The sequence below is a fragment of the Coffea eugenioides genome, chromosome 3, assembly GCF_003713205.1.
Source record: "Coffea eugenioides isolate CCC68of chromosome 3, Ceug_1.0, whole genome shotgun sequence".
Lineage (NCBI taxonomy): Eukaryota > Viridiplantae > Streptophyta > Magnoliopsida > Gentianales > Rubiaceae > Coffea > Coffea eugenioides.
Genome location: NC_040037.1, coordinates 20,079,248 through 20,100,658, shown reverse-complemented (window position 1 = coordinate 20,100,658; position 21,411 = coordinate 20,079,248). Strand labels below are relative to the sequence as shown.

Sequence of the window (21,411 nt, the reverse complement as noted above, 5' to 3'; positions counted from 1 at the left end):
ATGCTCTACTTTGCTCTTGTCCACGTTGTTCATTTCTTGAAATTAGGATAGAAAAATAGAGAAAATAAAGGAGCTTGAGGAAGAAAGCACGAGGAGAATTTAACATTCCTTTTGAATTTCTTCTTGTTGGGATCTAAAATAGTCAAGTCTTTATGTTTCAATCTTGACATATTGATCTACGACATATTATTATAATAATCTAATAAGGTGCAGCAAATAAGATTCATCATTATCTCTTATTTGTAACTTATATTCATAATACTCTCTGAGAGAAACCAAGTTTGGATCATCTTCAAGTTGGGCTATCACTGTAAAGTGATAAGGTAATTTGAAAGCTAGTCAGACAACAATTTTTAGAGTAAAATGAGTAAAAAAAAAATGAACTATTGATAGCATACTGACTAGCTTCTTCGTTTTGTAAAAGTTCATCAATATTTGCAGCATTTGTTGGAGAAATACATTCTGCTGCATTTCTTTTTCTTTTGCCTTTTTTGGTCTGAATCTTAATTCCTTTTTCAGGAATTCCTTAATGCCAACCAAGTTCACCATAGGGCAAGATAAAGGGATATAGAAGCAGATCATAGCAGCCATAATAGTACTCAATGTTTCTTGAGTGATCACTATAGGTATGAACTTTTATATCACGACGACTTGTTTTTCCATTATCTTCACCTTCGAACCATAATGTTGTAACTTGGGAAGTTGTTGGCTTATTATATACTCTCTGATCAAGACTGGGGAATGTTTTAAGCACTATCTGATAATCTTCTAAATTAGGCACTTCTCTTAAAGTCTTAAAAAATTTAGCATATGGATTTTGTTGAAGAACTGAAATGATTTTTCTTATTATGCTCTCTGATAATCTTAGACAGGCTGCTAGGCGGTTAGAAACTTCATCTTCAGTAACATGGAAATATAATTGAAGATTGGAATGAGTTCAATAATTCAAAAAATGGTAAACTTGTGCTTAAACTCTAAAAATATAAATACTTTTATTTCTCCTAAATAAATTCGTATCACATTTGACACCAAAAGAAGTAAAGTCAAAGTGATTATTATAAGTTCTAATGTATGTTCTAAATGATCTTCTCTCCTCTGAAGATGATGTTAAAAGTTCTTTTAGAATTTTTGGATATTTATTGTGGGCTAATACTATATCTCCACCTAAACAACAAAAATTTGTTGTTTTTGAGTAGAATTTTCTAGCACCACAATGAGGACAATCATCTTACTTTGACAGAACATCAGGCGTTTTAGGAATTATATTCAATAATTCCCTTCCACTCGTTGGAGTTCTTCCTAGAATAGGAATAAAGATAATAAATTAGTGTTTTAATATCATTCTAATGGCATATGGAGTGAAACAATATGAATTTTAAATTTGTGTCATCAAGGTGTTGTAGTTATGTAGGTAAACCTGAGCATTTTCATCTAACTAATGGTTGGTGTTATCGAATAAGAGGCTATGAACGCCCACTTAATGCCACTGGCAACAAATATGTTGTAGTTAAACAACTATCTTACATGAAAAAAATGGTACATGTAAGAGCAATTATCCTAAAGAATTCTGTGACGAAACTACACAATCTGTTGATGCTTATCCTGTCTATCGTAGAAGGGATAATGGTGTCAAAATCAGCATAAGGTCAGTCATACTAGACAATAGATGGGTGGTCCCCTACAATCCTTACTTACTGGCAAAATTTAACTACCATATTAATGTTGAAATTTGCTCAATAGTTAAAGTAGTTAAATACATTTATAAATATCTATGCAAAGGCCATGATAGAACCAGCTTTTATATGGTGGTAGACAATTCAACTTCATAAGTTGATGAGATCAAGCAGTATGTCTCTGCTCGATGGGTATCTCCTCTATAGGCATGCTGAAGAATTTATAGTTTTCAAATGAGTCAGATTAAACCTACTGTTATTCACTTGCAACTCCATTTGGAGAACCACCAGCCACTGACTTTTAAGAAAAAAGACAAAAAGCAAAATATTGTGAGCAATTCACACTTGAGAAAAACTATGCTCACATAATTTTTTGTCACAAATAGAACAAATAAGAGAGCACAAGAATTAAATTTTGACGTATTCAAAATTTTCAAACCATTTTGTTTGAAAATTAGGTCAAAAATTCTGAAAATTCAGAGAAAGAAGCGATTCTGTTGATAGAATAATAACAGCTCACCCAAGTGAAGGAGAAAGGTATTATTTCATACTCTTATTATTTAAAATACGCTGTCCTAGTCCATTCGAAGATCTTAGGACATACAATGGAGTCTGAGTACATACCTTTCATGAAGCAGCTTTAATAAGAGGCCTTTTGGAAGATGACAACAGTCAAGAACTTTGTTTACAAGAGGCATCCTTGTTTCACATGCCTTATGAAATGAGGAAGCTATTCACTACACTGCTGGTATATTCCTATCCAAATTATCCGAAGCAGTTGTGGCAAAAGTTTGAAAATGAAATGTATGAAAATTTCTTCAGATATCAAACTCTAAAACAAGGAGAAATCAAGAAAAAAACACTACAACAAATAGATGGCTTTCTACAATCCATGGGAAAAACTATAAATTTTTATAATTTGATACCTCAGGGCCTATATTACGCAAATGTAGAAAGTCAAACAAGAGAGTTAACAGCTGACAGAAATATAGTCATTTCAGAAACTGATTTAAATGCTATACATTTATTGAATGAAAAACAAAAGCAAGCATTTAAAATCATTACAGAGAGGATATATTCAAATTCTAGCGGTGCTAGAGACACTGGTAAAACATTCTTATATAGAGCACTATTAGCTGTTGTGAGATCAAAAAGGCACATTGCACTTGCAACAGTAACATTAGGAATTGCAGCATCTATATTACCAGGTGATAGAACTGCTCACTTGAGATTTAAAATACCAATAGACATTCTGGAAGGAGCAATATGTCAAATGAGGAAACAGAGTTCTTTAGCAATTTTAATTAAAGAAGCAAAACTAATCATTTGGGATGAAACTCCAATGTTTAAAAGATCAGCAATTGAAGCTTTAGATGATTTGTTAAAAGATTTAATGAATACAAAAGTAATTTTTTGTGGAAAAGTTATTGTATTTGATGGAGATTTTAGGCAGACATTACCTGTAGTTCGTAAAAGTACAAAATCTGAAACGATTAATGCTTGCCTCATAAACTCACCAATATGGCAACAACTATAGAAATTAAAACTGAAAGAAAATATGCGAGCAAAATTTGATCTTTCTTTTATTGAATTCCTTCTGCGTGTAGGAGATGGTACTGAAAAGACTGATCAAATGATATTATAATGTTACCATCTTCAATTTTAGTGAAGCATAGACTAAATCTGATCCACTTGAACAACTCATAAAAGTTGTTTATCCTGAGTTTAAAGATGGCTTAGGCAATTTGGCTTCTTTAAATAACAAGGCAATTTTAACGACTAAAAATTACTTTGTTGATGAAATAAATGATGCTTTAATAATCAAATTTCTTGGAGAAGTTACAGCATATTTGAGTTATGATGAAACTTTCAATCCAAATGATCAAGGCCAGTATGTAGATTTTTTGAACACTCTTACACCAAATGGTCTTTCAACGTATAGGATGTTATTGAAACTTGATGCACCTATAATTTTGCTTAGAAATCTTGATCCAACTGAGGGCTATGTAATGGAACAAGATTAATATGCAAGATCTTTGCAAAAAATGTAATTCATGCTGTAATTTTTGTTGGTGACTTCGCTGGAAAGCCAACTTTCATTTATAGAATTCATTTACAGCCATCATCAGATGAGCAATATCTAGTTCCATTCAAACAAACTCAATTTCCAGTCCGCCTATGTTTTGCAATCACCATAAACAAAAACTCAAGGACAAACACTTAACCTTGTGGGTACTTACTTAAAGGAACCGGTATTTTCACACGGACAGCTACATGTTGCATTCTCACATGCAAAAACAACCTTGGTTGATATTAGTACTAAGAGTGCTAGTCCTACTTTGATTGGTATTGCAAAACTTCTCCATAGTGCCGTTTAGTAATGAAGAAATCAATGTTTTCTAGCAATGTTTGCCATTATAAGCAGATGATGAATCTTTTACATTCGCCATGTGATTTGCGTTTTCTTTTCATTTTAGAATAGCTACTATCTAACCATTTAGAACCAGAGAAATAAATATAAGCTAAAGTATCACTGATGGAAAACGAAGCATGACATCTTACTTCATTCTACTTAATAAGCTATATCAACTAAATAATAACGACATTTGATATTTTTTCCTCTACTACAAATTAAGCCTATCAATAAAAGTAGTATTTTAAAGATTCTAAACAATCTATACTATTGGCTTATTCTTTTTTTATAAATCAAATAGGAACTGTCTCTCAGACAATTTATCTAACAAGTAATAAATAATAAGAAGAGTAGTTCAAGACAAACTTGCAAATCAAGGCCTTTGTGAAGGCGCTACTATTTGTTGATCTTCAAAATCTGTGGCAAGAGATAAATTTTCTGATGAAGACAAATTTAGGAAAACAATGGTACAACAAACCTGTAAATAATAAGGAAAAACACATATACCAATTGCATATCCCTTAAATTTTCAATGTGGATCGTTGCATATCCCTTATATATAAATTGTCATTTTAAAGCTATAATTAACATCATACTTATGTTTAAACTAATAAAAGTTGATTTTTTTATATTTTATAAATTGTAGTATGTAGTATTTCACATTAGGATAGAATTTTAGAAATTTGAACGAAGAGGTGTATATAGATATGTGAATTTTGTAAATGCTCAGGGTCTAATGTAATAGAACTTTACAAAATTATCTATATGAAGGGAGCAGATAAGTGTTTCTAAGAAATTGAAAAGGGACAAATAAAGTGTAAAAGTTGAAAACACTACAAAATTATACGATAAGTGTTTTCTATAATTTCATACTATTTGAGGGGAAACAATTGCCTACCCTCAAGTGCATGTGGTCAAAGTAACAAGTGCATAGATTGATTAGTAATTATTTATGAAGATTAATTAACTATAAATTATGAATTTCAGTTTTGCTGCTAGGAAATGTTCTTTTATGTCATCGAGATTTGTAAATTAGAAAATTGATTAAATTTAAGGCAACAGTATATTGGTGTGGCACATTAGGCGAATCAATATATTATCACATGAATGATAATTAATAAAGAAAATGTCATAAACTATTCATCAAAGTTTACGTGTAATAACATGGAAGTGGATTATTATATCAAAACATCAGATTTCCTACCACTAGTTAAGTAGATATTGAGCGGGTGAGAACTCTCTAATCAAAGCCATTTTACAAACACCGAATCTAGATAAGGCAAAATCACATACACTGAATTCAGTTGGCTGATCCAACATCTCTTATAGTAAAAGCGCATCAAGCAAGAAACAAGGATAATTAAAGGATAAAATATACTTAAGTAATGTACTATACTTAACCACAAGCACATGTCAGAATGGAAAAACTCTTACGGCAAATCCACAAAGAACAATAACAATATTGGTGGCAAAACTGAAATCTGATACAATAGACAGCATGGTATGGTGGGAAAAACTCTTGTAGAGAGTAAACAATAATCAACAACATTATTATAGTCAAAACTAAAATCCAATACAATTAAACATATACAAAAACAAAAAGTGAAAAATTAAAAGGCAAAGTTGTCGGACATACCTGTCTCATCAAATTTCCTGATGAATCACTACTCCAAGAAGTTCTAAAACTATTTTTACAAATATCCCATGAAAGAAAAAGTTAAAATTTTGGCTATAAGGAATTAAACTAACGATGCATTAACAAGATACAACAAACTACTGAATTTCTAATAGCAAACATTTAATCAAAATCACCAATTTCCTTGTAATCTTTGAAAGCAAAATTAAAGATGGAACCAACTTAAATTGAAACCACAAAGTATGCTTGCTAGAAGAACGTTGGAATGAATCCTTTACATAGCATTCTAATACATATGAAAGACTAAGGAACACCAAAAGAATATGAAACCGAAGAAATCAAAAAAACCCAAACAAAATAATGCAGACAATTAAAGCTTCCACTCATGTTGTAAGAGTGAGATAGCATCAGAGCATAATTTAATCTTGATTTCAATACCCACAAACTCAACTCATTTAATTGAGTGGTAAATTAATGTAAGGGTTAAAAATGTCAATAGAAAATTACTGAAAGTTGTATATATTTGTACCATATACATCACTAATTTCAACCAAATACTTATATTACTAAAACAACCTTCCATGGTTAAATACATACCAAAGACACATGTCCCACCATAAAACAACAAACCAATCAAAGATGTCAAGCGATCAATTGCAGATGACAATTGTTTGTGAAGGTAGTGTTAAAACAACAAATCAATCAAAGAATGCCAAATCAGTTTAAGTTGTCCACATGGCACTTCTTGGTGAAGTTATTCTTAGGTTTTTATATAGTAGTTAGATAACTAAAAGTTAAGAACATGACTCATTGCATAACCAATTCCAAAACTACAAATGCATCACCTTTGGTGGCCCACACACAGCCAGTCCATGCTAGTGTACTTATACATGGATACTAAAGCTAAACCAAAAATGTCACATAATGCATTTAGAAGACTAATATAGACTATATACAAATGCATTGAAGTTGTGCATTTTGTATGTATATAGGCGAACAGAATAGGATCTATTCATCACACATTGTACCCTAAAAATAATTTCCCATGAAATTCAATTCTTAACAGTACTCCAAATCAAAATCACAAGCGAAAACCATTATACAACCCAACTAAACTGAAATTGTGCGAGAAAAAGAGAAAAAAATCAACAGGGAATTTAAAATATAGAGAAAGGTTAAAAGAATGATAGCAAAAACTGCAGAACAAGAATATTCCATCGGTAAATGAGGTGAAAGAGTGAAGAAAGAAAAATAGAGAAACTGGTAGTGAAATATCTCTGAGGTCTTTTGGTTAAAGAAGCAAAAAATTAATGGAAATTCTAAGAAAGAGCGGCAAGAGATAAATATAAAACAATACGCCTCTGTAGTGTTGCACCACAGTCCACAGGAATAATGACGTAAGGACTAGCTGTTGTAAGACTAATATATCATTGTGGAATAGCAAAGAAAATCCTTTACCAAAAAACCTTAAAAAAGACAATAGTAAATTTATGAGTAAATCTTTTATATACTGTCAATGTATACGTAATTGCGGTTGGATTTACGACACGTGCAAAAATAAGATTTCAAATCCAAATTTTGTACAGTTGTCATTTATCTGAAACTAATCGTGTATACGCCGTTAATATATAGAAGATTATTAATTAAACTTATTGTTGAATAGTGAATTATTGATTAAACATGGTACTATTAAGAACTTTTTCTTAAAAGTTACACCATGTTATGTTTAATTGGTTTTTTAAAAGTGATGCCATGTCTATTATTGATTTTTTGGTTCTTAAAAATTTGACTAGTAATTCTACAATGTAATGAAAACACTAAACTTATTGAGAATTATTCTACATCTTTTTTTTAATGTAGTAAATCCATCAATTAGTTAAAAACACTGTTTGTAAGCTAATACAAAAACTACTTCAAGTTACTTTGTGCGTAATGACTTATGTTGACCTTGGAATGAGACAAGTTTTCTCGCCTTCTAAACTTTCATTGTGCAAAACAAAATAACAATTATATATACTAACTTTTACTTCTATAAGTCTGGAATATCTTGCATAATTTCATTGTACTTATCCGTATTTTTAAGCATTTTCTTACAAAATCTGTATCATTATTGTACTTTGATATTTTTAAAGAGGGAAAATCGTTTAAAACATCCCTCACATTTTACAAAATGACTTTTTGTGTCCCTCACTTTTAAAAGTATATTTTTACGTCCCTTACAAATTCACATTGGTTAAATTTGGTCCCTATCTAGGTTTCCGACTAGTTTTTGATCGGAATCCACCGTGTGCTTTGCTTGTAATCATTTTTGAAGGACAAAATTGTCAAATCAAAGTTTATATAATCTGATCCATAGTCCCACACATTTCACAAAATGAATTATTTCATCACTCACATTTCACAAAATAATTTTTTTTTATTCCTCATATTTTACAAAATAATTTTTTTCATCCCTCATTGATCATGTGTACGAATAATTTTTTTAAAATTAATATATATCTATTTGATTTCACCTAAACAATATAAAAGCATGTAATATATCTCTATTTGATTTTACCTGAATGTACTGTTCAAGTGAAATTAAAATAGATATATATAGGGGTTTAAAAAAAATATTAGTTTTTTACTCATGTTCATTTCTTTTACTCAAAAAATTGAAAACAAAGAAGATATTTAATTCTAAACATTATCAATCATTTATATCGAATTAAATTTGGACAAAAAAAATAAACAAAGGAAAAGTATGACAAAATGAAGTAAGTGATTGACACTTTTAAATTTTAAGATAATCATAAGGTAAGAAATTCAACTGTTGGTCTTAAAGGTAGCAAGTAAAAATTTCAGATTTAAATTGCAATTTGTTAGCATGAGTATAAAATTTGAATTAACATTGATTAATTAGATGGTCTTATTATACAACTTAATAAATGAATTATTACCAAAATAGAAAAGGTTACAAATATTAAATAAATTTACATGGTGAAATTAAATATAAATATATATGAGTTTAAAACAAAATTATTAGATTTAAACCCATGTATATATCTATTGAATAGCATATGCACAACTACAATTAGTCTGTTTAAGTGAAATAAAATAAAGATATATTACATACTATTCATATTGTTCAAGTGAAATCAAATAGATATATATACATGAATTTTTAAAAAAAAAACTATTTGTATACATGGTCGATGAGAGATGAAATAATTCATTTTGTGAAATGTGAGGGATGAAAAAATTTATTTTGTGAATGTAAGGGGCGAAATAATTCATTTTGTGAAAGGTTAGGGATTATAGATGGATTATGTAAATTTTGATTTGACAATTTTACACCTAAAAAATAATTACATGCAAGGCTGAATTCTGACTAAAAATTTGTCGAAAACCTAGGTAGGGACCAAATTTGATCAATATGAATTTGTAAGTGACGTAAAATTATACTTTTAAAAGTGGAGGACGAAAAAAGTTATTTTATAAAATGTGAGAGACGTTTTGAATAATTTTCCCTTTTAAAGATTAAAAAATGAAAATTTTTTAAAGCACTCATAGGGCCCAATTAGAAACAAGCGAAGGACTAAAAATCTAAAAACAAGAAAATTGGGTCCTGAATCTGTTCCAGCCATAATTGAAGGCCCAATTGGCAATTCGCCATTTTCCTTTCTCTCCTATCTCCTCGCTAAACTCTTCTTTATGCAATGAAAATCTCTTAAAACGCACTTGCAAAAGCTGATTTTTTGTTTTTTGAGCGCAAAAGCTCTGATTTTTTTGTTTGTGGATTTTGCAGAAACCAATTCAGTTCTCTGTTGTAAGGGGAGATAATAGAAGAATGGCGGTGAGTTTTGCTATTGTTCTTGATCAAAGTTGATCTATAACTAACGCTGCTTTTTCTTTTTCTTTTTTTTTTTCCCAATTTCATGTTTAGGAACTATTCTACTATTTGACTGTTTAAATTCTATGTGAGTTAAAGCTTGGATTTGGCCAATGTGATGTGAGTTAAATATTTTTTGGGAAGTTCGGGGCTCAGTAAATCAAATGGCTTTTGTATCTTCGAGTGTTGAGGATCAATACAAAGAGGAAAATCTATGAGGATTTTTTTTCCATTTTCTCCTGGTTTTTTTGACATATTTCTTGTTATATTAATAAATGACAAGAGTGTTTGACTTTTCATGATTTAACATTTTATTTCTCGACTTATTTGAAGTAGATTACTTTTCACCTGGTTTAGTATGATGTTGTGATTTACATAAGCTAGTGCTGTTGAATATGATATTAATGTGAAACTCTAGGTTTCTTTTTGCATTTCCAGTGCTACAATCAAGCTCCGAAATTTATAGTGTAGATAGTGCTGATCAGTGATTAATTTTGTTTCTGTAGGTATTCAAAAATATATGTTTTTATGAGTCCTTTTGTTGGATGTTATTAAAGAAATGACGTTGGCAATGTGTCTAGAAATTGCTTCTGATAGACAAATATCTTTTATGGTTAAAGAAGATAATTAGGTTGTACTGTTTTTAATTTATCATTGCTAGTGCTGTTGAATATGATATTAATGTGAAACTCTAGGTTTCTTTTTGCATTTCCAGTGCTACAATCAAGCTCCGAAATGTTATTAAAGAAATGACGTTGGCAATGTGTCTAGAAATTAGGGGTGAGCAAATTCGGTTCTTACCGAATTCATAACCGATTTCAAATTCAATTCGGTAATTTGAAATCGGGTATTTGGTAATTTGGTACAAATTCGGTACGTACCAAATTCACCGAATTCTAATATGGTATGAAATAGGTAATGAGATTATGAATTAGGTAATAACCGATTTCACATTCAAATTCGGTAATTGAAATCGGGTACCGCATTACCGCATTTGAATTACCAAATTGGTATATAAAATTATATAATATATAGATAAATGCTATTTAGTATTAGTATATACTACTAATACTTTATTATATTATATAGGTAAATGCTATTAATAATAATTAGTATATGATATTATCATCATATCATGTATTTATAATAATAATAATATATAATAATGTACAATATATTTATATTATTTTAGTATTTGTTAATTGTTATATGACTACAATAATGCATAGTAATACATTACAATATAAGATAACTATAATACTTATTATTTTATACATGAGTAACATGACTAGAATTAGATAATAATTAATACATATATGTATAATACTAAATATTAAACAATAAACATAATTAGTAATTAGAATTTAGATATTGGTAATTTGATACATCATTCATGTTTGAATTATTGAATATTTGAATGCGTAATCTATAACTTGCAAGTATTAGTGTACTCTAAATTTATATTACATATTCACTAATCTTAAGGCTTTAAGTATAGATAAGACAACTAAGCAGTGTAAGTGAATGTATATGAATTGCAAATCAATGTATTAGTGTATTGACTTTCACAATAACATATGTAAATAAATAAGTTTAATTTTGATTTGAAATAAATTATAAGTTTGTAACTAACATAACTTATCACTAATCATTGTAATTTGTAAGTTTGTAACTAATATTACTTATTATTAATCATTGTAAATTATAAATTCATAAATTATTACTAACCATTGTACAGTCTAAGGTTTATTCTAGTTTAAATTAATCACTTTTTATGTGTTCCTTAAATCATAGACTAAGGATTGTAGGTATAAGTGATCAAATAAGTTAAAAGTTCATATTATCTATTTACTAATCTTAAGGCTTTAAGTATAGACAAAATAACTAACCAGTGTAAGTGAATACATGTGAGTTGCAAATCAAGTAAATAAGTTTTATTTTGATTTGAAATAAATTATAAGTTTGTAACTAATGTAACTTATCACTAATCATTGATTCATTGTAATTTGTAAGTTTATAACTAATATTACTTATTATTAATCATTGTAAATTATAAATTCATTGTAACTACTAACTAAATTAGTTTAAATTAATCACTTTTTATGTGTTTCTTAAATCATATACCAAGGATTTTAGGCATAAGTGATCAAATAAATGCCAATTAAACCACAAAATGATTTGAACATAAGTAATGTGTTCAATTATAAATAAATTTGGGGATCAATTTAGTAATAATTTTTAAATCATTGAGGAGCATAATGAATGTATTATAATTTAGGAGCCCCAATTTGTAAATTAAAAATTACAATATCACTTCATTTGGAAAAAGTCGGATTTCATTCTTCAGCTGATGAAAATTGAAATGAGAAAACAACCATTGCAAATTTGCAATATTGCATGGTGCCGTGACTGCCGTCACCTAGGGCTTTCACAGCACTAACACTCCCAAGTCCCAAGTCCCAATTCCCAAATCGAAGCTGCTCTCTGCCTCTCCGGCCTCTGCCAGTCCGCCGCGCTCTACGTCTCCTGTCGGCTGTGTCCTGCCGTGCTGGTTCATCGCTGCCGAGTGTCGAAGACGAAGCACCAAGATCTCACTAGTTCATCGCTGGTTCATCACTGCTTATCTCTGGCTCACTTGGGTAAGTGCTCCTCTGTTTTTGGCTCTGTGTCTCTGGCATTAAAATGGGCCAAGATCGACTAGGAAATTTGTTATCCTGAATTGATAAGGGGACGAAATCTGAGCTTCCAATTGCAAACTCTAACTGTTGTAGTAGTTTAGGTTAGGTGTTATATAACATAAGCTTTGTATTTTATATACAAGAAGCTCTCTCCAGTTGTGCAGCCTTTAAAAGTTAAGGCCTTGGGGAAAAATTCCACCTTTTACCCGTTAGAAAAATTAAAAAGGAAAAAACTTGCTAAAATGAAAATTTTACCTCCTTGTCCGTGGAGATTCTCAATCTCTGGTGCACATCTAGTGAAAGTACGGCTCCAGAAGTTGTACCTAGGATTCTGGATATGAATTTTCTGCAATGTGTAAAAGAGAAACATCTAATGGCTTGCGGGGGTTGGTAGTTGCTGAACTATAAAGATTGGTTTATATATTCTCTTAATTTGCTTCAGGTTTTTTTTTAAATAATAGATGAATTCGGTTAGACCGAATTCATTACCGTTTTCGAATTTGAAATCGGGTACCGCATGAATTCGGTAATGCCCAATTCGTAATTGAAAACGGTTTAGATTTCTATAGGTGCAATAACCGAAAAACCGAATTCAGTGCACCGATTTACCGCATTTGCACCGAATGCTCACCCCTACTAGAAATTGCTTCTGATAGACAAATATCTTTTATGGTTAAAGAAGATAATTAGGTTGTACTTTCTTTAATTTATCATTGATTTTTACAAAAAAACTACTCCAGTTTTTGGTTATTTCATCTCATCATAATGTTTTGAGGCGAAATTGATTACATTTGTTTTTTCTGTACAGTAGAGGCCCTGAAATTGAAATTCTGAAACCACTGCTCTAAGAAAAAGAAAAATTAAAAAGAAAAAGAAGGAAGAGAAAATAATATATATATATATATATTTTCCTTCATCCATGTAATTGTAAATCAAGGTAAAAAAAGAGTTGCTAATGTTGTGTGTCGAATGAAACTTTAAGGAAGAATCATCATTCTAAGGATATGGTTTTAGAATTTTTATCATAAACCTCAATATGGTACTTCTCAATTTTCTTCCCCTGTCACTATCTCTTGAAATAATAAGTGTGTTTGGAAGTTTCTCTGCAGTTATCTTATGCTACTTGGTTAAAGTCTAATCTGGACCTCACTTGTGTATGGCATGAACTGTGGTTTTTACATTTTTTTGGAAATCCTTCAGGCAAACATGTTAAGGTTGTATCTGACTTGCATAAGGAACACTCTTGAAGCTGCCATGTGTCTACAAGTACGTATCAAATGCTGCTTTCAAGGAAGTTCTATGCAGGACAAATCTCTGTCTCTCTAACGCCGTAATACACAGTACAGATTGTAGCAATGCATTGAACCAGCTAACATGATGTTAAATGTTGTGTCTTCTAACTTTTGTCAGATACAAGTTTGGCTGAACTTTTGCCTCTGAGTCTCTAACAATTCAAAAACAACTTCATATTTTTTATTTAATATACTTTTCTGATTGAAATCACAGAATATGATCGGAAACAGATAGAATCTGAATCTTGGCATTGTTACTTTACATAAAGATGATATCTTATCCACTATAATATTGCCATGTTTTCTTTGATGAGAAGTGGTGCCTTCTGATGATTTCCTTTGTCCTGGCAAAAACTGACTGCAGAACTTCCCTTGTCAAGAAGTTGAAAGACATAACAAACCTGAAGTTGAACTGAAGTATGTTGCTCTTCACTGTTGTCACATTAGTTAGTTTCAATCGCTATGCTTATTAAATTCTAAACTTTCAATTTTGTGATAATTGACAAATATAGCATGCGAGTTAGATTACAAAAAGGTTAAGTTCTTGCATGCTGGTCCGGTTTGTAGTGATCTTGTATGTTCTTCATAGTTAGGATTGGCAGCAGTCTCTTTTTTTCTAATCAAGTGCTATATTTCTGATAGAGTTGAAACTTATAAAATATCTGGGTTTGTATACTCTTGTAATTCCTAGAGTTGATATGACTTGAAAATTCTTGTGAATCTTTTGATGGTCTCAAGATGCTTCTGATATGCTTTTCTTTTATCTGAGTTTGAAAAAAAAAATGTGGCCCATATGACAAACAGTATGCACTTTGAGTAGGAGGTTAAGTCAACATGTTGATGCCATTCTTAGGTGCCAAGGATTGCAATTGCATCTTATAGAAATATTAACTATATTCTTTGGATTCTATTCTGACTCTGGCTGGAGCATGGGATGTAAAACATATAGTTTTGCTGGCTTGGTCCATTAGTGAAATTCTTAATTAGTAGTATAATCCTCACTTCAGGTCCTTCAGTAGTGAACAAGCGGGAAGATGTAAGAATCGTCTGATTGTGCCAGTTTTTTAGTGTTGTATCAACATCTATTTTAGAATTTTATGGTAGCTATTCCAAGTAGCATGCTGATCTTATTGATGCTTTGGCATGGGTGTGTCTGGTGACTGAAGGTGGTTAAGTCATTGGTCTCTTCTGCTATATTTTGCGCATGATTATCATGTAGGCTATTTTAGACCTTCTATGTGTCTTTTCTGTGATGACAATTTACTGTCTGGTACTTTTCTAGCATAAATGACTAATTACATTCATGAGATTTGTATAACTTTACATTTTTTAATTTATTTTCAGGACTAGCCCAGAACTTCTGCTTAATTCTGTAAGGACTGTTTCACTCACATCTTTCTTAATATTTTTTGTCTCCTTGTTAGTGGTTTTAGTGATTTTTGATGTCTAACGATGTCTAAAGTGCTGTGTGTGGACTCATGCTTTCCCCCTCCCCTTCCCTTTCAAAATGCTGAGTTGGAAATTTGTCCAAATGTAGCAGCATTTATTTTCATATGAGATCTGTTGCTGTGGTGCCTGTACATGTTGAGGCATCTGATGGAACTTTTTGGGTCACTTTCTAATGAAAGTAATGGGACAGCAACTACCTCAAGTAGTTTAATTGTCAAAAGTGACTAAACTTCAATATCAGAAATGTTCTTGTTATCCCTCCATGATAGAGTGGCTAAGGACCTATGGAGTCTGCAATTCCTTGTTCTCATGCTGCATTTTATTCCTGAATTGCCCTCTTGGATTGAAATATGGATGTGTACATTGGTGTTAATTTCTCTGAACATGAACAGCTCTCTTTCTTTGCTTCTTTCTTTCTTTTATTCATCAGTTTCATTGCGTAAAATATTGTTAGAACATGCCATATTCTATTTTAAAACCAAAAAACAAGATGTTGTCTATTTGTTGATGTCATGCTATATCCATATCTTATCTATGCTCTACATCTTAACATTCCATTATCATTGCCCCTTGTCTTGGGTGCTTCTAGGACAAAGTTGCTTAAGAAATTGGTAGGGTCTTTGTTTCCTGTGCTTTGTCGGAGTGGAATTCCATTGGCTACTGCATGTTCTGTTCTTATCTTGTTCCAAAACGTTAGAATGTAAAAACTTGGTTTGAAAGATGTCTAAAACACTTAAAAGGTCTTTTGTAACACTTAAAAGGTCTTTTGTTATTGTAACAAAGAGTGTTTTGTTATTTATTAATCTCCCTTCAAAATACCATAACTTTGGAGGCTTTGAACACTTTGATTTTCTTATCCACAGTCCTAATGCTGTCAGATTGTCATCTTTCAGGTTGTAATATGTAGAAATGAGGCTGAAAAGTGCTTGATAGAAACATCAATTAATTCTCTACGTATAAGCCTTAAGGTAAGTTCCTCACTTATTTATAAGCATGACATCACATTTGTTGTAATGCTGTTGTATAACACATTTGCACATACTGTCAGAAAATTTTGAAATGTTAGGAACATGAAGAACCACTGACCCTTGCAACAGCCTTCCTCTTTGTTGAACCACAGATAGCCTTCCTCTTTCTTTGTGCTTTTATCTAGTTCTGTAGGACTTTTTCTATTCTTTTCCTTCTTCTTGGTGATGGGTGAGGAATTGTAAACTGTCTTTTTCTGGGATTGGTAAAGTAACACATACAAGTACCCATTTCAAGCATCAAGATTTCAGTAAGGCTTAAGCTATCAAAATATTAGGAGCTAAGTACTTATATTACCAGTTTCTACATATAGTTATGCATGAGAATCATTTCAGCCGCAGAATATACTTTTAAAAGTGCATTTCAAATACCCAGTGAGTGGAAATGGCTTTGTTTAGGTGATCATCCGCGAAAATGAGCACATGTTAACTAAATACCTGTTTATGCTAAAACTCGATACTGTCTCTCTTTTATTGAATCTATAATGCTTTCTTTTGGATATGTTGGAAAATAGTTGCCACTTCGAAATATGGTAGAGAGTTTCACTTTCAATTTCCACTTCTACCCCCAATATATTTACACATTGAATTTTCTATTACAAAAAATGACGTTGATGCACCAACAGAGTGCATGAACCCAACTAATATGTGGGAATACATAGGAGAAAAACAGGCTACTTTGTCGGTTAACATCTTGACTGAACTAAGAGAGTACCATGGCCCCACCTTGTTTAGGTACAAGAAAACAATTCCCTCCGTGTGATTATTTGTGGCTATGTTACCCGGGTGCAAGTCCAAAATGCAGTAAAATTATGCAACTTCACAGTTTTAATAATAAAAAAAAATGCTCCCAAAATGCTAGGCTCAAACCTTGATGGAGGGAGTGAGAAAGGGATTTCTTTTCCTTTTCTTATTTTGTTCTTTTAAATTTTTGGGGCACAGGTGAAGCAAGCAGATGAACTTGAAAACATTTTGACAAAGAAATTCCTTAGATTTTTGTCAATGAGAGCAGAGGCATTTCAGGTACTAAGGAGGAAGCCTGTGCAGGTATGTATGGCAAAATATATGATCAGCTGATATTAATCTGGATTTTACCTATAAGTTCTATCTTTGGAGTTTGACTGATTCTCTGTGTTACCAAACTTGTTACAAGTCCATAGGTCATCAAAGGCATAAGGCCTATTAACTGCATACCTGTCCCAAAAGACTACCTGTTAAGTTCTGACTGGAAATTTGTGAAATGGATATCAACACAATGTTATAATGTAGTGTGAGTTGTGTAGTTCTAGAAATGATCCATCGTAATACCAAATTATGAGATTGTAAATGCGATTGCCCCTAGGAAAGTGGTATAATGTGAAAATTTTCTTATGGCAGTTTTGATAACTTGAAAGTTTTTGTCAAAAGTGAGACTTATTGGCCTTTAGCAAAATGTGATAGATATTAAGTGCATTAAGTGCTCATGTTACTTCAGAAGAGGACTTCTGTATTTTCTTTTGCTTCCTAATTGTTCTTGAGTTGGATTGAGCTCTAAAAGATAATTCATGTGCTTTCCAAACTCTAAAATCTAAATGCATATTAAATGTGGCTAGCCACAAAAGGAAGCTTCTATGATTTGGATTTGAATCTAAAAACTATTCTCATGCTTTTCGATCACGTTTGATGTTTGCCTTTCTTTCTGGAGCCTCCACTGAATGGGTTTAAGTCTCCTGATGCATGCTTTTATGCGTATTGTTTCCTGGTACTCCAGAACTGCCCTTCTTATTCCAAGAATCAATTTAAGGCGATTGTAAGTCTTTTTACATTTATTCTGAAAGTGTAAGAAGCTTTGAAACTAAATTTCATTGGCTTCAATTAAAGAAGATTTACTCCACAATCATCCATAAATTGATGTGAAATATATGTTTTTTTTTTCTTTAAATGCATTTAGGCAGTCAAACATGGAAACATCTTCCTCTAAAATAATTGCAATGCTGTATTTTCATTTGGAGCCTCATATTGTGGTACGACGATATAGTTGGACTTGTCAGTGTAGATCTTTGCTGATATGACATTTTCACCTAAATAGGAAGCATGAGCATCTTTATGGTCCCATGACATAAGATGCACATAATTAGGTATTAGAACCAGGTAAATTTGGCGACCACTTGGCAATATTGAGTTTGCCTCCGTGACATGGAAACATCTATTAACTTTTCTGCCAAGGATGGCCATAGTGCAAAAGTGCTTGAATGGAAAATTTTCATCACATTGAAATACATTTGTGTTTTTCTGGTAAATAAAACTGGGGCAATATCTTTTAATCATGCTGTTACTTGACCTTGTAAAATAGAGGATTGCAGTGACAGATAAAGCCATTATCTACTTTCTTTCTCAAAATTTCAAACATCTTAATTCAACTTCGTCAAATCATATTTTTCATCCGCAATTGTTCTCTGGTCAAATTTTATTTGTTTCCATTTCCTCTTTAGTAAGTATTGAGAGATGTAATCAAGAATTAGAAAAATGTTTTACAATGATAAGCACATTTAGTAGAAAATTTTGTACAATGATGATACATTTAGTAGGTCAATCTATGGCCTTGTATGTGTTCATTCTGTTTCATTTTCCGTAATATGGTGATCTAAGATACTATGCTGAGTAGTTTAATGTAGAGGTGGACATTCTTTGCCATCCTAACAATTTTCATCTCTATTATTTGAGTCAATATGGTGATGTGAGATTTTAGTTCATATTCCTAGTTCTTTTTCAATTTTGGCACAATCAATAGTAAAAAAGATTGGTGTTTCCTTTTACAAATGAGCCGGCTTTACTGCTGTAAAGTTGCATATTGTTTCTACCTAATTTGCTTCTAACAATATATACATGGCAATATCTTTTGATTCAGAGGCTTTAAGCTTTCAAATGGCTCATTTCAGGGCTACGACATAAGTTTCCTCATCACAAATTATCACTGTGAGGAGATGCAAAAACAGAGACTCATAGATTTTATTGTTCAGTTCATGGAGGTAAGATTTTACTGAGTTTAGATGTTGATAATCTGCCTGTAGTTTTACAAAAGTTAAAATAGATAGAAAACTTGTAGCTGTTCATTGGCAACCAAGGAATTAAATATATCAATCAGAATTTCAATTTCAAGTTGATAATATCTTCCTCTTTACTGGAGAAGGAATTTCTGCTACACATCAAAAGTGCTCAGAAATATGTCAGATTAGGCTATTGGTGAATACCATTTGTATTCAAGTTAAATTAACATTCTTGATATATCATTTATGAGGGGAATGTGGTTTCTTAGAACACTTGCTTCTGGTGCTTAATAAATTCTAGGGGTTAGAGACTACACACGAGGTTCGAACACTTTTGCTTCTTTAAATCTTGTTCCAATTGATGTCACTGGCTAGATCAGTAACATGAAAAGTAGTGTAGTTAGGTATTATTTTGTTATGCTACCTTGACCTCACGGTTTCAACTTGGGAACAAAGACATTCATTATGTGTTGATCCTTCACTTATGGATCTTCAAAAATAATCAATTATCTGCATCTTTAGCACACCATTTTTTTTTTTTTTTGGGGGTTTAATCAAGCCACTATTTGTTCACTCTTTTACATACCCTTTCAAGTTCATCCATAGATGGTTCCATATGAACTTTCTTTTTGGGTTTGTTTCACTTAGTTCCTTCAATTTCAGAATCTAGCGCACTTGGCCGCTCATTTTGTTTCTTTGCAGCTGCTGAGAATAATAAACGGGCTAAGCATGCTAAAGTTTGTCATTGGTTCTTAGGTACTTGGCACCAATTAGAAAGAAAGTGTGCTGATTGTGTAAAGAACCAGATATTATTAATACTGGGATTATTTCTGAGTTGTAGAGTACTATGAAACAAGTGATCATTTCGTAACAAAATTCGGAAAAGGAGATGCTGTTCCTGTGCAGATTTTATTAATGACTAATGATTATCTTAGCAATGTGGATCTCATTTTTATTAGTTTTTGCTTGTGCTTGAAGTTCTTTCAACCTATGTCCAGTTCAACAAAAACCATGCAGTTGCTAGTTAGAAAGTCTTGTCTAAACTTTTTACTTTCCTTGAACTGCAGGATATTGATAAAGAGATAAGTGAACTGAAATTGTCTGTGAACACACGAGGAAGGCTTGTGGCTACAGAATTTCTGAAGCAATTTATCTGAAGTTTTCAATATATATATTATTTTGTTGTGGTGTAGTAGAGACTGCTACAATTCTAAATGTAGATATGGCAAAATGACATGCAAGTCATTGGGATGGACAGGGATTTGTCAATTGCACTTTGTGAACATAGTCAAGAGATTTGCTAAGTTAGATTCATCATAGATACACAGTATACTTATAAGCTCAAGTTTGTAGACTTTTGTTTTACTACTCCCCAATTCTATGGACAATTATACAAGATTAATATTGGTAAAGTGAATCTGATATACTTGGGTTAAATTTGTAAACTTTATTGGCTAGAGTGACAAATTCTTCATTTCTTATGTACCAAATTCATTTCTCATTTCTTATCACTTTCATGTCCAAATCCAAATAAGTATAATTATAATAGCATCACAATGTGATTCTGAAAAAGAAAATCATATAACTCTAGTCCATGAGATCTTAAAACACGGGTAATGGGTGAGATTGTGTTTAAGGATACAGATGTGAATAACGTTCAGTTGGGAGATTAATAAGATAGTTTAGGTACAAAATAATAGTTAGATGACAGACACATATACTTCTGTAACTTTGAAAGTTTACCCACATATATAAAACTCCTTCCAACATTATGGCCTTGTTTGGCAAGCAAGGCTTTGGTCAAATTTGTCTGTTACAAGTTTTTTAACAACTTTAACTACAATAATTTCAAAAAACTTCTCAAAGTTTTTAAACTATATACTTCAAAATATTCAAAAATTTACACACTACAAAATTTTTTCTACAACTTCTACAGAAAGTTATAATAAAGTTTTAAACAAATATTTAAAAAACTCACTTGCCAAACGGAACCAATTATTACGTGTATGGTCTGGGATTTTAAATAATGGGGAATGTATCTACAAATTAGTAATGTAAATTTCTCAAAAATAGGGATAAAGAGATAAAATAATACTAATATACTTAAAAAATTAGTACTTGAAAAGTGTCTACAACTCTTAGAATCACAGAATTGCAGTGTTTGTCATCTTCATATTTTCCTTAGTCATATTAGAGTACAATCACTGTTTGATAGTCGTTTCTAACAAAAAATTCACAAGTCTAATGCCCTTATTTGTTGTTACATAAAAACCACTATCCAATTATACCCACGCCTTTTGTCTATATAAAGAAACACCAAACAGACTTATTTCATCACATACACAAAA

General features: G+C 31.4%; 2 protein-coding genes across 2 annotated transcripts; both read left to right on the top strand.

Moving 5' to 3' along the window:
• Nucleotides 1-1,861: 1,861 nt before the first annotated feature.
• On the top strand, nucleotides 1,862-3,697 carry LOC113766279. Its single transcript, XM_027310488.1, has 5 exons — nucleotides 1,862-1,865; nucleotides 2,312-2,421; nucleotides 2,605-3,135; nucleotides 3,281-3,286; nucleotides 3,350-3,697. The coding sequence occupies exons 1-5, from the start codon at nucleotides 1,862-1,864 to the stop codon at nucleotides 3,695-3,697; spliced, it is 999 nt and encodes a 332-aa protein (XP_027166289.1).
• Nucleotides 3,698-9,457: 5,760 nt separating this feature from the next.
• Nucleotides 9,458-20,508, top strand: LOC113765694 (actin-related protein 2/3 complex subunit 4). The gene is made up of 8 exons (XM_027309933.1): nucleotides 9,458-9,557; nucleotides 13,472-13,537; nucleotides 13,928-13,980; nucleotides 14,908-14,935; nucleotides 15,906-15,980; nucleotides 16,980-17,084; nucleotides 18,956-19,045; nucleotides 20,131-20,508. Exons 1-8 carry the CDS (start codon nucleotides 9,552-9,554, stop codon nucleotides 20,218-20,220), a joined length of 513 nt encoding a protein of 170 aa, XP_027165734.1. The 5' UTR covers nucleotides 9,458-9,551; the 3' UTR covers nucleotides 20,221-20,508.
• The last annotated feature ends 903 nt before the right edge of the window (nucleotides 20,509-21,411 follow it).

Bases quoted from the DNA above. Each gene is read 5' to 3' on its own strand.
- LOC113765694 (XM_027309933.1), top strand. The intron at 13,981-14,907 runs GTATGTTGCTCT...ATTTATTTTCAG, and splicing joins AAACCTGAAGTTGAACTGAA to GACTAGCCCAGAACTTCTGC. The intron at 19,046-20,130 runs GTAAGATTTTAC...CTTGAACTGCAG, and splicing joins TTATTGTTCAGTTCATGGAG to GATATTGATAAAGAGATAAG.
- LOC113766279 (XM_027310488.1), top strand. The intron at 2,422-2,604 runs GTATATTCCTAT...TTGATACCTCAG, and splicing joins AGCTATTCACTACACTGCTG to GGCCTATATTACGCAAATGT.